The sequence below is a fragment of the Amblyomma maculatum genome, chromosome 3 (assembly GCF_055883805.1).
Source record: "Amblyomma maculatum isolate TAMU_Amacu chromosome 3, ASM5588380v1, whole genome shotgun sequence".
Classification (NCBI taxonomy): Eukaryota; Metazoa; Arthropoda; class Arachnida; order Ixodida; family Ixodidae; genus Amblyomma; species Amblyomma maculatum.
The window spans coordinates 129093695-129106467 of record NC_139346.1 but is presented as its reverse complement, the minus strand read 5'-3'; the positions used below and the strand labels follow the sequence as shown (position 1 = coordinate 129106467).

Below are 12773 nucleotides of genomic sequence, written 5' to 3'. Positions count from 1 at the left end.
GGTTTTGAAGCAACTCAGCTGGAATACCATCAATTCCGCTAGCTTTGTTCTTAGCAAGGCTGGCTAAGGCCCATTCAACTTCACTCTTCAGGATGCCCGGCTCGAGATCAGTAATCACAACCGTCCTATGTTGGGTTTGCAGCAATTACTATGCATGAAGCTTATACATGCTCTACATATTATAGAACGTTACTCGTGAAGCGCTGGGTAATGCTACAGTGAAGTTCCGTTGTTGGTTCTTTTCTTTTGCGCATCAGGGATGCGCCGCCAGAGACGGAAACGTGGTTCAGCGGAGGTTCCTTGAATATGCGTTGTGGGGCTAGTTGGTTCATACTCAGATAGGTTTTATGCGCACAAAAAGACGACACAAAAGACAAGGGAGACAGAACGGAGCGCACCTGAAGTTCCGTTGTTGGTTCTTTTCTTTTGTGCATCAGGGATGCGCCGTCAGAGACGGAAACGTGGTTCAGCGGAGGTTCCTTGAATATGCGTTGTGGGGCTAGTTGGTTCATACTCAGATAGGTTTTATGCGCGCAAAAAGACAACACAAAAGACAAGGGAGACAGGACGGAGCGCACCTGAAGTTCCGTTGTTGGTTCTTTTCTTTTGTGCATCAGGGATGCGCCGTCAGAGACGGAAACGTGGTTCAGCGGAGGTTCCTTGAATATGCGTTGTGGGGCTAGTTGGTTCATACTCAGATAGGTTTTATGCGCACAAAAAGACGACAAAAAAGACAAGGGAGACAGGACGGAGCGCACCTGAAGTTCCGTTGTTGGTTCTTTTCTTTTGTGCATCAGGGATGCGCCGTCAGAGACGGAAACGTGGTTCAGCGGAGGTTCCTCGAATATGCGTTGTGGGGCTAGTTGGTTCATACTCAGATAGGTTTTATGCGCACAAAAAGACGACACAAAAGACAAGGGAGACAGGACGGAGCGCACCTGAAGTTCCGTTGTTGGTTCTTTTCTTTTGTGCATCAGGGATGCGCCGTCAGAGACAGAAACGTGGTTCAGCGGAGGTTCCTTGAATATGCGTTGTGGGGCTAGTTGGTTCATACTCAGATAGGTTTTATGCGCACAAAAAGACGACCAAAAGACAAGGGAGACAGGATGCGCTCCGTCCTGTCTCCCTTGTCTTTTGTGTCGTCTTTTTGTGCGCATAAAACCTATCTGGGAGGTTCCTTGCGCTAGAGGCCCCCCGTCGGAGACGCTATGAACGAAGACTTGAAGACAGGAGTTCACGAGAATAATAACTGAATATTTATACACACAGCAAATATTTTCAACGTTTACTACAGAGATGCAAGGTAGAACTGGCTAACTGGGAAATACTTCCACCTCGGCAAAGTCGACGATGTAGAACATCTAAACCTAGCCCAGAACACCGGACTGGGCCCTCGGGCTCGGTTTTAACCTCCTGGGGTCTAGCCCTAATTTACACGACGTCCAATCACAACAAGCATCAACCTGATTGGTTGCTTCCGACGTACAGCTCCCCCTCCAACTTTAAGACGAGTGAACTCTCTCTCACAAAAAAAAAGGAACGCCAAATTCCTAGGGTCACGTCCTTCCTACATTACAATGTGCTCCGTTGAAACGTTGGAGTCAACGAGTAATGTTGCCTCCTGGCCGGCAGCCGCCGTCTCTCATCCCTCGCCTGCAGTGATTTGCCACATTCACGACTCCGGCTTAGTGGTGCAAAAAACAAAAAGAAAAAGAAAAGAGCGGTCAGTGGCCCTGCCACCACTCGCCTGTAGCTAGGCCGCACCGCTTTTGTTGAGCTCGCCACCACATTCCTTCATTTCCTGGCGTGAATGGACGTCTCACCTGCGACTGAGGATCGAGACGGCACGCTCAAGCTGGTGTGCCCAGTACCGTCCATGTCTCCCTCTTCGGAGACAATCATTCATTTAGTAACGCGCCCCGCACCTCGCGGCGCCCTTCTGTCTGCGCACCAGATGCGTCCCCTCATGCTGCAAGACTCCGAAGCCTGAGCTGGGCTAATAGCCTGATACCTTCCCCGACGTCCCGCGCAAATCCGTTGTGCCCGTCGGTCCTTTACAGTTACTTTGCAGACTGTATGACTTATTACTATATAGAAATTTGTTTCATAATTCATGACTCTATTATAAATGTCCTTGTGGGAGGTGAAGTCATCCAAGTTTCCTGCAACGAGTGCTGCCGGCCCATCAATCAGTGTCTAGCCATGTTACTTGCCAACTAGAGCCTTGGCGTGCCTTAATTCGTATTGATTCCTCGTTGCAGGCAATGCGCTCTGGCCCAGCCACGGCTCCCGGCCCAAGCCGCTGCGGCCGCCTCCCGACTTGGCTCCTCCGAGAAAGCCAGATGGCCCTCGTAGGTGAGTCAGTTTAACGCGTCGCTGTTGTGTCCGCGACAACGAGGGGCACCAGCCCATCGTTGATAAAGAGGCCATGGAAAAGAAACTGTTCGAGCACCGGCAGCAGTTGCACAGCGTCGTGTCATCGGCATGTCTTCGGTGTTAGGATAAGCGCACGTTGTTGCTGTTGTTATCCTCTTAACAGGTGTCACGTACCCTAAGTGAATATCGGCCAATAATTGGGGTGCAGAGAGATTTTCGAGGTGTATATCTACATCGCCACTGTGATGAGTGTGGGAACCCTTCGTCTTCTTCAGTTGCTACGAAAGGCATCAATGCCAGCCAAAAATGGCAGGCGCTCCGATGTTCAAGACGGCCATCTACTTCGAGATGAATCGGCTTGAACTGAACCGCGCCGTTTGCCCTTTCCGTGTGTGCTTTGATGATGTGTTCAGAGGTGGTTGAGTTTATTGTAAAAATCATTCTTCAGAAAGACTGTCAAATACGTGGTTACACATAAGGGGTAGAAGGCCCATTAGGTGGAGGTCAGCAAGCTTTCATGGGCCAAAGAAGATAGATATAGCACAGGAACAGGGAGCTTCTACGTTATCATGGAACCCATGTATGACCATGTTGAAGGTTTTCTTATAGAGAACCAGGCCTGAAATTAAAAAAAAAACATTTTTTTTTGTTTAAAGAGCCTAATGTAGTATGACATATGTATTATTTACAATAATCACTTTCCACACATGACGAATGGGGCACAGTTGTAACGCGAACAATTTCGTGCATGATTCACGACTGCCCCTGCGTAGGCAAGCATTATCAAGGCATCCGTGAATAACGTTGTGTGTAAGGCTTTGCTATGAGTGGAGGGTGCGTGCGTGTGAGAGCGAGTGGATGGAAAGAGGTGGTGCAAGAATTTGTTTTGTGTGTCCATTCATTTTGACTCCTTTTGGGTGTGTGGGAATCACGCCATAGCTATCAACAGTCAGTAGGTGAATGAAATGATGATGAAAATAGAATAGGATCGGAGAAAATAATTGTAGCATGTATGGTAAATTTAATTTTTGCACAAGCCTTCCACTGTGTGCTAACATGCAAGCTGAGAGGTGAAGTTCGGTTATTTTTTAATAACGTTGTTCATTGCATCAAAGAAAAAAAAGAGGGGGTTAATAAACGAACCAAAAAGAGCTTGGCCCAGTCCAGGAGGGGGCGTTGATGTGACGCCCGCGTCCAAGCAATTACAAGCGCAAGTTGTCTGGAGGGAGTTTCGCTGCCGCCATTTGATGCACTCGCGTTCGCTACAGCGGAGAAGTCCACAAGTAGTGAATATCTGCCTCAGTACTTTGAGAGTGGCAGGTAGGACACCCTAACCGGCGATATAAGTACCGAAATACAAGGCCACGTCCAAGTGAAGGCAGGAGGGAGGGCAACCTCGACCGGAATCCTCTGCCTTTTTATTCGTAGCGCCAGATGTGTTTCTTTCTTGTGAGAAGGAGGGTATCATTATTCATTCTGATAAACCAAGGCATTGATGAGGGTAGGTTCGCCATGCTGTTTGCAGAATCTGCACAGCTTTGTACTGAACAGGTCACCTGTGACCCACATAATTCGAATGGGTTACGTGTTGCTTGAAGGGCGTCGGTGGGGATGAAAATGCGGACTGTAGACAGCAAGGTAACGACGACAACAGAACGAAGCGCGTCTTTGACCGCAAGCAGCTCGGTCTAGAATTAAGAAAGAAGGCGGCTCCGTAATAAATGCAGGCTTGCAGGCGATGGTGGGCATCTTGCTTCATGATTTGCTCGCACATAGCGAATGCCGCATGAGGTGCGGGTGGTTGTCGAAGATTGACAGGTTTGTTATCGTTCAGATGACAAAATTCCGTGGGGAATAACTGAAGATGGCGGCGAAAGTATGGTGTGCGATAAAGCATAAGCCCATAAGGCTTGCAGCGAGTGCAAAAGGGAAGACTTCAGGCTAGGAGCTTATAGGTCGTTGCTACACAAGCTCATCTAGTCTAACGGGCAGAGCATTCTCTTAAAGTGCTACGATCGGTGCAATGAGGGAAGCAAGTAGTGTTTCTGATAGCCTCTCGGTTCACGGCTTCCAGACTATCCATTTGAGCACTTGTTAAATAATTCGATTTGTGCTTGAGTGCGGTTTATTTTTTTTTCCGACAAAAATTACGCTGGAAAGGCTACTTATTGTTAACACAAGGTTAGGAACCTAGATTTATAATTGAAATAGCACGTGGTGGACAAAGTTTATGAAAAATAAAAAAATGCACAGTGGCACAGCGCTATACAGCTACAACTCAAGACCAGTTACTGATAGTCCTTTGAAGCTTGTTGTATATGCGGTTTATACATCACGCAAGCATCATGAAAATTGATGGATCTTGCTTATGCCTGACAGGCTAAGTCGAAGAAAATTGCGCATCTCCTTTTGTCATTCTTGTCCGGAAGTTTTCGTCGTCTTTGTCACTGATTTTCAACTCTAAAAGTTACAAGAGTTCAACGCTGTTGAACCAAATATTGAGCGAAAGCATTAGCTGCGGGTGACCGAGCGTTCTTCTCCTTCTCTTTGTCTTCTTCCTCAGCCCACATATAAAGCCCCGCTTTAACTAAGCCGTATGAACGTGCCTTAGTGGTCTATAGGAGTAACGTGAATGTCAGGGTAGACAGGCGTGTGCGGATACCATTCCGAAGGATCCGCTTAGTATCCGTGCCGCTCTCTGGTCCACTACGTTTGCTTGGGTAGCTTTGGAAATTGCTCGAGTACCGTATTGCACGTCACACCCACTTTCATGTATCGAACAAATAGTCGAGTTTTGGTGTACCATTGATCGTTGCTCTCTTGTTTGCCTGGACCGAGAGGTTAAGGTTAAATGCTCAAAGGTAATTTTCAGTCACTCATATCGGTAGCACTTGACCGCGTAGGTGCTCAGCCCGCTCAGCGTTTGCTGTGTTTGACATGGACAGCACGATCATACTGTAAGACAGTGTCCAGAGATGACAGTGCGTCAACCTGCGGACACAGCTAGTGTTGCGCGACCCCTCTTGGAGTTATAGTGAAATCATTTTATTAAGGCACCACAATTATAGCTGGATAGAGGTAGACCGAAAGCCAGACAAGTGCTTGAGAAAGAGTCTGGCTCTTTCTTACTTCTATTAGCTACTCGCAAAATGGCGATATCGCTGAAGGATCATGAAGAAAGCCCCAGAGCAGTTCTGAACGCTGAAGTGATGTGGCTCCCTTGGCGTGCGCAGTCAGTTCCTGTGGCGGGTGCTGAGGCTGTCGTCGTTCCTGGTGCTCATGTGCATGTTCCTGTACCAGGCCTCACGTATCACCGAAGAATACCTTGCCTATCCGACCGCCGTCGATGTGAAGATGGAGGGCCAAGGAACGCTCAAGTATCCGGGCATCAGCTTCTGTGTCACCAACTGGTAACTATGCATGTATATTAATTAGCATTTGGAGAGAGATACAAGCGAGGAGGGGGGTGGGAGGTGAGCTAAGACGCAACAGGAGAAGGCAAGGACCACAGAAGCCGGTTTGCTGTCCCGTGGTGCGCAAAACGAAGGTTACTAAGCTGTGCAAGAATGACTCGGCGTTCGAAATTGTTTGGCACATAGCAAGGAATCTATCCGCAAATGTTTGGCATTGAGATACTGACACAGGGTTTGTCAAAGTGTTGAACGTCTTTTGTTTGGTTATGGCGCTTTATATGTCACATTTCTTGGTGCCCAAGTACCTACACTTGCAATGAAGGAATGCAATTGGAGGTGCATATATCGTACCGTCGGTTGGCATCTTTATCGCAAAGTAACCTTCAAGTTGACTAGCAGATGGGTGCTAAATTGAAGCGAAATGGTACGGCATCACTGTGAACACTGCTCAAGGAAAGACTTGGTCACATTTTTTATATGAAATCACGTCCGTCTTTTTTTTTTTCGGACAAGGTTTTCTCAATTTTGGTTTACCGCGACGGCGACGCCTTTTCGACCGAACCATCTGTCTACGCCCTTCGAGTAAAATGCAGTTGTTCCAAATTTCTCTGCCGAGAGTAATGAATTCTCAATGTTTAAAGACGCGAAAAAATACGGGACAAACACACTGAAGACGATGGGACGAAGAGCCCGTCCCTGTGCTGGTCCCATGTTTTTCGCGTCTTTAAATATTAAAAATGCACTGTAACCAACTCCCCCAGGAACAATTTGTCTTAGAGAGTAATGAAGCTTTCATAGTGCTTAAACACAGTTTATATACTTAGTGTGAATGCCTTGGGCTGTCGCCAGGGTATTCACACTGACGACAGGCACCAGCTGCACTTTAAGGTGTTCTTGCGATACCCGTTGCTTTCCCGTCTGCGATAGATGAACATGATTATTTAAATTGAAAGAGCAATGCATTTCTTTGGCGAATTTACGGGTTCATACCAATTAATGTTGTTATTTTTGCAGTTAGAGAAACACGGGGGGGGGGGGGGCGCAATAGAAAAAAGGAGGGGGGGAGAGGGAGGGGAGGTGGAACTCAAGATTCTAATTTAAAGGTATTACGAGATAGTTTTTATGGCTCCCGCTATACATCTCTCCTTGCGCACCCTTATTTGCGTACACGCTTTATTACTTACCTAATCACTAATACTGTGAGTCTTCCATGTATCTTCGTCTTTCATTTGCAGATACCATCGTTATCATCCCGCGGCGCCCCCTGTGGCACGCACCTCGGTTCGCTGTCAGAATAAACGCCAGATGCGACATATACCTTGCCTTACCGTCACGACCTTCCCGTCTCGACCTGGCCTTCTTTCACAATACCTTAATTTCTTCGTCTAATATTTCACCGATATTCTTTATCATATAGACGCTTGTCAAATTTCACCCGATATAGATATAGCGCTCTGCCTTATCAAGCCGCGTCTGAAGATGCTTGCGTGGCCAAGCGGTATCCTGTCTGGCTGAGAATGCAAGGGAACTGGAAGGCAGGTTCTGATCTCACTCTCCCATCTCAAAGGAGAGCCGGCAGGGTTGACAGCTCCATGCTTTATAGCCATGTCACGTGGTCCAGTGACGTCCAACAACCAAACGACCAATCAGTGGCTGGCCATGCCACCTGCCAACTACCACCTGCCAGAGGCATGTCCGTGAGTTTTCGCTTAAAATGCCTGTAACGACAATACGGCTAATTTTGTGGACAACGAAGTATTTAGCATTATTGGGTTAGAACACTACTTTCGTTTGAATTTCCTGCATTTGTAAAGCTTTGTTTCTGAAGAACCGACCGCGCCGAAAAGAGAGCTGCTCCGTCAGTATTTAGGAGAGGGGATATTCACCTAATATAAATGCCGGCTTCTGGCTCCAGTCGACAGATACGTGAAATAGACACTCTAAGAAGTGCCGATATGACGCATACTAGGGCATATGACGCTTTTAAAGGGCAAATATTAAAAATATTTAGTGCATTTGGAAAACGCCATATTGTTGTAGGCGTGCATTTCAAAATGATTCTGAACTGTATTCAGCAGTTTTTAAGTTTTTGAGGCCGAGAAAGATGAAGGGCGGCCTGTTTTGAACGCTTTTCACATTTTCATGGTACCCCCCTGATTTGCATTTCATACGCTCGTGTTTTGGCTGACGATTTCGTGCCTTTGATCCGTTACAGCCCTCGCATGCAATGTGTCGACCGATCGTCGAAACTTAGCCACATTTAGCCATTAAAACTGCCTTTTGTACTTCTCCCGTCGTCTCCCCGCCCATCACACTATTGAAGAAATGAATGTAATCGACTAAGTTGGTAATGTAGTTTATAGAAGTGCGTTCTGTGGCTAGTGCTCATCATGGTCTCATTTTTGTACTCGTCGAAATCAAGGTTGCTGCGCGGCATTTGCTCTATGTCTCTTTATTTATCTGTTTTTTTCCTTATTTAGCTTTTCTCGTCATTTAATTTCACTTTACAGACTAGAGTCCAGTTAAATATTCTGTTGACTTTCAAGTGCAATTTGCAAAATGTTCGAACCAGCACCCCCCCCCCCCCCCCCCAAAAAAAAAAAAAAAAAGAAAAAGGCATTGGAGTGCATGCATTTCACGGTAATTGCGGGGCTTTAAGACAGTAACAGCGGGATCGAGGTGCTTTTAATGACGCCGTGGAAAACTATGTGCTGATGTATAACACTATACCTGTGCCTGAGCACAACAGGGGCGGCGGGGAGCCAGGCGGCAGCCCAACTCATAATGGCTTCGTATCACTTTTCGTGCAGGATTAACAAGGAGAAATTCTGCGAGAAGTACGAAATGGCTTGCAACTTCTCCGAGCCGAATTGGGTGAGTGCAAAGGCAATGCGCGGCTAACCTTGAGCTTTCTGCCTTTCAGTGTAGAATAATGAGACTCCTTTTCCTGAATCGATCGATACCCGGCGTCTAGGGGAGGCCGCAGGTGTTACACCACGTATAAAAACCGCACGCAAGACTGACTGGACGCGAGGGTTGCAAGAACGCATTTCCATTAACTCGAGTGGATCGTGGCTTTAGTCCTCCATTCCCTGTGTGAAGTCTGGAAATGGTTGCGTGTAAGCGTAAAATACCATTATACCTCCGATTCTCGACGGCCTCTGCAGAACCACCGGCCGTGGTAGAATGTAGCCCCGAAAAGGCAAAGTCGGCGCCGAAGCCGACTCCAAGAATGACATATCTGTTAGGAATGTATTGAAGAACCATCGGATAGAATAAAGCGTGGTTGGTTTGATTTTTGGGGTTTAAAGTCCCAAAGTGACTCAGGCTATGAGAGGCGCCATGGTGGAGGGCTCAGGAAATTTCGACCAACTGGGGTTCCTTAACGTGCACTGACATGGCACGGTATACAAGGGCGCCTTATTTTTCGCCTCCATAGTAAAGCGGCCGCCGCGGCCGTGGTAGGATACCGCATCCTTAGGCAGAGGATGTCGAACGGCCTAACCACTGCGCCACCTTGACGGGGCAGGTAATCGTTCACTTTGCTGATAGGTTAATGCGTTTTAATGAAATAAGATGCTTTCATATGACAGAAATAAATCCAGATGTCGTTGTCGCCGAAAGGTTTCACGAGTGAAATGCAATGACGTCAGTTCAGATGCTTCGCCCAACTTGAGGAAAGGCCGCGCCGTCATTCACATGCAAGCAATTATAACAGAGGCCTTTTTTCTGACGTCACGAGTTCGAATCAAGTGGCGGGACAAAATACAATCCCATTCAGAATAATAAATGAGCTTTAGCTGCTCAACGAACATCATCTTAGCCAGAATGAGTCGTAGCGCCGAGTTATACTATGAGCTTCAATGTGTTGCCCCCGGGTTTTGCGAGGGAGTTCATTGGGGGGTTATACTCAAGACCTTTGTGGCTAGATTATGTTAAATATTGTAATTTAAAACTCAGAAGAAAGGAGTAAAATTGTTGACCTTGTTTCAGAAGCTGCTTGTGCATCTGCGCATGCCCTAAAGGACAGCCCAGAACCAGGCGAGAGGTGCTGATGTAAGCAAATATTCTGGAAAAGGTTGTGACTCGCTCTCGGAGCAGCATTGCGCTGTGGCAGTCATACGCTTCCTACAGTCGGCAGTGGGAGAAAACCTAGTGCGGTACTCTGAAATCTTCTCCTGTGACTCAATACAACTGGAGCGCCGAGGGCCAGTGAGATATTGGTAGCATTTTGGTCTCTTTAAGCAAACAGCACTTTCAGAGGTATATCTGACAAGGGTGTTTCTAATTTGACCCCCCCCCCCCCCCCCCTCCTTCACTATCATCTGCAGACGACGACAGAGTTAGAAATATTTACCACGACGCTAGCATGATTCCTCTACAGCTGACGTTTTTCGCGACCAACGTGCGAGGAGGCAAAATGAGTCCAGTCCGATGACACTACCATGATTTTTAATACCCTTTTGTTGCAAATAATTAGGCAGAAAAGGGCTGCCATACACTGTAGTGAAGTGCTTCATTCCAGAAACCTGGGAACTGGGGGGATTGTTGGTTGATTGTTACACAGAACGAAACCAACGGAAGGGATGCAAAGACAGTGAAGAACACGGAGCGAAGCAAGAATATTTTATTTCTGTAGTTGCGTTTGAAATGTAACAGTCGTAACAGAATTTAGGCGTTTGCATTAGACGGCTTCGTACTGCAATATGGCGGGCAAGTGGTCTGTAGGCAGCAGAAGAACAGATGCGTGATCCTTCCTCCATTATTTCGGAAGGTACCCTCGGCTGCCTGTTTTAGCAGACTCGGGCAGAATTCTTGGCTTTCTGCGCGGACGTTTCTTTTACCTCTAGTAAACGATACTAATCCTATCCCAATGGAAGCCGTGGGCGCAAATGTCTATAAAAAATGAGCTGACGTTGAGACAACAATGAATAATCGAGCATTAGTAGCGGCTTATAGTGAGTTACCCATTAACCCGGCATACCAACTTTGTTTATATCGTGATCACATGGTGCAAATGCGCCCCTATGCTGTGCAATGTCAGTGCCTGTTAAAGGACCCCAGGTGCTCGAAATTACTCCGCAGCTGCTTTCGGCATCTCTTTCTGCTTTCATTCCCACCTTCATCCCTTTCCTTACAGCACGGCTCAAATGTCTGCGGAGTAGGCTGACAAATATTGCGATTTTCCTTTCCTATAAACCAGTTTACAATCGAACTGTTACACAGCTCACAAAACTGTTCTTCCATCGGCACAGAAATGTAAAAAAATGCAAATACACTTTCTTCGACCCCGCCGCTGTGGAGCAGTGGTTAGGGCGCTCGACTTCTGTGCCAAGGACGCAGAATCGAATTCCTACCGCGACGGTCGCTTTTCGATTGAGGCAAGAAATGCAAGGCGCCCGTGGGCTGGGCTATGTCAGTGCACGTTAAATAGCCCCAGGAGGTCGAAATTTCCAGAGTTCTCCACTGCGCCGTTTCTCATAGCCTAGTTTTCTTTGGGATGTTAAGTCTCACAAAGCAAACCAAACCTAAACTGTGTTCGTTAATCTGCACAAAAATGTAAAAAGAAATTAAGCAATATACACAGTGAAATCATATGCATGATGACATTTTATATCACACAAAACGAAGCATAACAAACTGCAATGTGTATTGAAAAGGGCCGAAGGCGTAAGCAGTGCTGTCCACCTACTTCGCATTGATTAACTGCGCAAATCAACTGTGAATTTGTTTTACTTGCGTGCGATTCTGACGATCATGCTATCATGCGTCAGGGCAAAAAAAAAAAAAGTAGCTCCGTTACAACGCAACCGATAATTGACTTCGTTTTATTGACGTGCTAATGATACGCGGAAGAAAACGCACAGAAGCGGACCACATAAGCGACAGTTTCATGACTACTGTAATAAGCACAGAAGAGGACGCAAACGACGCATCCACCTGTTGTCATTAAAGGCATCGAAGAATTCATTTTCGAAATGTGATGTTGCACCAGCACACGATGCACGACCGGTGAAGGTCCTGAGGCATCGCTCGAGCAACTGCAGGGAAAGAACAGCGACATCCTTTGCCAATTAGGGTTTTTTACTTCTCCGTCCAGTGGCTTCTTGTGGCACACTAAAACGTATACAAAAGTGGTTGCCGCGCATACAGTTCACAGCGGGCGAATACGGCTAGCGTGAGTCTACCCATTCCGGCCACCACTTATCCCAGAAAACGAAACAACGAAATTTCAGGAAGAAAAATTAACGCAGGCGCCAGCGGCTCTACATCCGTGGTATGGTGTACTAGAATACCCAGTATTCCAATATATTCATTATTCTTGTACGCTATACCCGCGGAGACATCCGAAGGGGTGGTTGCGAGTATTGGGAGGAAGGGCGGGAGTGCAGTTGCTTTCTCCCACTGCTAATAGATGGTATGCAAACTGCATCCGCCAGAAGGTCCGGCTGTGATGGAACGGTTCGGTATGGCTCACTCACTGAACGGGAAAGAACAGGTCCTCCAAAGGACCACGGCTCACTTTGTATGAGCCACTGCTGATTCTCGCTCAAAAGAATGCCGATGGCGAAGTTGCGACTCTTGCGGGGAAAAGCATGGAGGGCAGTTGCTTTCTCGCATCGCTAATAGATGGCGCGGAAGTCGCACCGAGCAGAAGACCCGGCTCTGACAGAACGGTTCGGCACGGTGCAATTAACTAGAGACCTGCGTCTCTAAAATAACCATCGGTCACTTTTAATGTGTCACGGCTCACTCATTCTTTAACAAGAGCTGCACAAAAGATCCGGCTCGTTCTTCAGCGACCCATTTCTAACCTTCGGATTTGTGCTTTCGACTAAAAGAGAAGAAGCTACGTCTGGTACTTAGCGCACGTTTGTACCAATACGAGACAAGCATTTTTCGACGCAGAGAGGTGTGTATGACAAGTAATTAGAGAGCTTACCAAAGTTGTAAACCAGGAAAACATTTATTATGATCTTCGAA

At 47.0% G+C, this 12773-nt stretch overlaps 1 protein-coding gene across 1 annotated transcript in view; it reads left to right on the top strand.

Annotated features, from left to right (window-relative positions):
* Positions 1–1810: 1810 nt before the first annotated feature.
* The window catches only part of LOC146195997 (uncharacterized), an 83997-nt gene continuing 73034 nt past the window's right edge, over positions 1811–12773 (top strand). The window contains exons 1-4 of the mRNA XM_084596898.1: positions 1811–1858; positions 2262–2355; positions 5588–5786; positions 8600–8663. Of these exons, the coding sequence (XP_084453024.1) occupies positions 1811–1858; positions 2262–2355; positions 5588–5786; positions 8600–8663 (405 nt within the window). The remainder of the gene's footprint in view (positions 1859–2261; positions 2356–5587; positions 5787–8599; positions 8664–12773) is intronic.